Here is a 2,187-nt window from a genome sequence, read left to right on the forward strand (position 1 = left end):
GTCAGCGGCACCCGCACCCCTCCACCACCATCTCCTGGTAGTTTTTCAGGACCACTTTGTCATACTCATCTAGGTAGAGCATGGAGATGGCGCTGAGCTCGGTGGGCACGCAGCACGCCTTGGGGATGCTGGCGTTGACGGAGTTGACCAGGGTCTGCACGATGGCGTGGTTGGTGGAGTTCAGGTGGTCGGCCAGAGGGAAGGGGCAGTCCCCGTGGCAGTAAAAGGCCTGGTACCCAGGCGGGGCCACGATCCAGTCGTTCCAGCCCACGTCACTGAAATCCACATAGAGCGCGTGGCGCCGGCAGTTCTTTTTGTTCTTGCGGGGCCGCTGGTGCTTGGGGCTGCGCTTGGCTCTCCGCACCAGCGCGTGGCCCTTGCCATCGTGGCTGAAAGTCACCAGCAGGGGCCGCAGCTGAGCCCAGTCCCCATCCCCTTGAGGTAAAGATCGGCTAATCCTGACGTGTTTGCCCTGATGCGCGGGCGTCTGGCCGAGGTGGACCACCTCCACCGCCAGGCCGTGGTTGGGCTGCTTGTCCTTGGTCCACCGGATGACGGCGGGGCTCACGTCGAAGCTCTCCCACCGCGTCTCGTTGTGGTGCACCAGCCGCGTGTCCAGTAGTCTCGTGATCATTTGCCCCCGCTCCTCGGAGAGGGGCTTCATGACTTCGTAAACGTTGATGCGGTGGAAGCCCCTCTCCCAGGCGGGGCTCTGCTCCCGGACCTGCTCCCGGTACAGCCTCAGCTCCGCCGAAGACACCACTTCGTTGTCGGGCACGCTGCTGAGGTTGAAGACGAAGCGAAGGCGGGGGGCGGCGCTGGGCCCGGACAGGTTCTCCAAATGCTCTGGGGGGCGGAGGGAAAGCAAGGGGGGCAAGAGAGCAAAGCACGTAAACCTCTGGTCATCCGGATCAAGTCTCCAAAAAAATACAATCGCCCAGCCACTTGGGCTCTGAGCCTTGCTGGCCGAGAGCTATGGTTTACCCCCCACACCCAGAAAACTGCATTGCCAAAGATCCAGGGTAGTAATATCCACCCCCCCTGACACACACAGACACAAGACACACGTGCACAACTCGCTCCTGCCTCCAAAACCCTCGTTAACAGCACTGGACCCTGCTGCCTCGCTTCTCAAGCAGCTCAGTCCTAAAGTTTTTTGGAAACAGTTCTCCACCCCGCCCCCCCCCCAAAAGGATCTCTCTCAAAGGCTGTGCCGTCACGGCAGGGAGGAGAAAGAAAACCCCACAGAGCGCTGCCTTGTTGAACCCATTACTGGGGGGGGGAGAAAGTAAGTTTGAAGTCCGTAATGATGCTGGCGGATTAATAACGCAGATTTACTTTGGAAAAGAAACATCCGCTAGGAAACATTTGGATCGGATTACAAGGCCCCATTGAACCAACCTTACAAACGCGCAGCTGTAAGGATTACATTCAAGTCCTGATTTTTTTTTTTTTAAAGGGCAAAAAACACAGGCAGGGACCGGCTTCCCTCGCTGCAAACCCACAGCCGGGGGGGGCTGCGCTCAGGCCAGTGCCAGCTGGCTAGCGGGGGGCACGGGCTTGGGAGCCAGGAGGGCTCCCCGCAAGCCCCGCTGGAGGAGCTGGGCCAGCCCCGGAGAGCCGGTTCGGGGCATCGGTCCGGGCTGGAAGCCGGGGCAGCGCCCGTTTGAGGTGCTGGGTCCTGGGGCAGGAGCCGGGGCTCCCCGGGGGCACTGACCTTCGTGGTGGAAGCTCCTCACGGTGTTGGCGCGGCTGGCCGACCGCTCGGGGTAGCGCAGGCGGGCGCCCCGGGCCCGGTCGCGGTCCTCGTCGCCGTCGGCGTCCTCGCCCGCCTGCAGGCGGTAGAGGTCCAGCATGTAGGCGGGCACGACGGCGGCGGGGCCGGGCTGGGGCCGCCTGCGCAGCCCGAACATCTGCAGCAGCGTGGCCTCGAAGCCCCGCAGGAGCGCATGGCCGGCCGCCCCCCGCGGCCCCGGCTGCCTGCGGCCCGGCTCGGCGCTCAGGCTGGCATGGCCCGCGCCCCCGAGCAGCGCTTGGCAAAACAGCAGGACCATCAGCGCGCGGCTACCAGCCGTCATGGTGCCTCTGCGGGCGGCGGCGGGGAGAGAAGAGGCGCGGGTTAGACGCGGCCCCGACGCCCGCGGCGGCAGGGGCAGGGGCGGCGGGGGGCAGGGGCCCGGGGCTACT

At 64.5% G+C, this 2,187-nt stretch overlaps 1 protein-coding gene across 2 annotated transcripts in view; it reads right to left on the reverse strand.

Moving 5' to 3' along the window:
• Position 1: 1 nt before the first annotated feature.
• The window catches only part of BMP4 (bone morphogenetic protein 4), a 3,798-nt gene continuing 1,612 nt past the window's right edge, over positions 2-2,187 (reverse strand). Inside the window, exons 2-3 of one of the 2 annotated variants that reach the window (XM_019556623.1) lie at positions 1,718-2,085; positions 2-846 (exon numbers count right to left, since the gene is read on the reverse strand). In XM_019556623.1, the coding sequence (XP_019412168.1) occupies positions 2-846; positions 1,718-2,078 (1,206 nt within the window). In that variant the 5' untranslated portion in view covers positions 2,079-2,085. Of the gene's footprint in view, positions 847-1,717; positions 2,182-2,187 lie in introns of those variants that run through there. The other variant, XM_019556622.1, reaches the window with a different exon arrangement.

The sequence above is a fragment of the Crocodylus porosus genome, unplaced genomic scaffold (assembly GCF_001723895.1).
Source record: "Crocodylus porosus isolate Cpor-Errol unplaced genomic scaffold, CroPor_comp1, whole genome shotgun sequence".
NCBI classification, from domain to species: Eukaryota; Metazoa; Chordata; order Crocodylia; family Crocodylidae; genus Crocodylus; species Crocodylus porosus.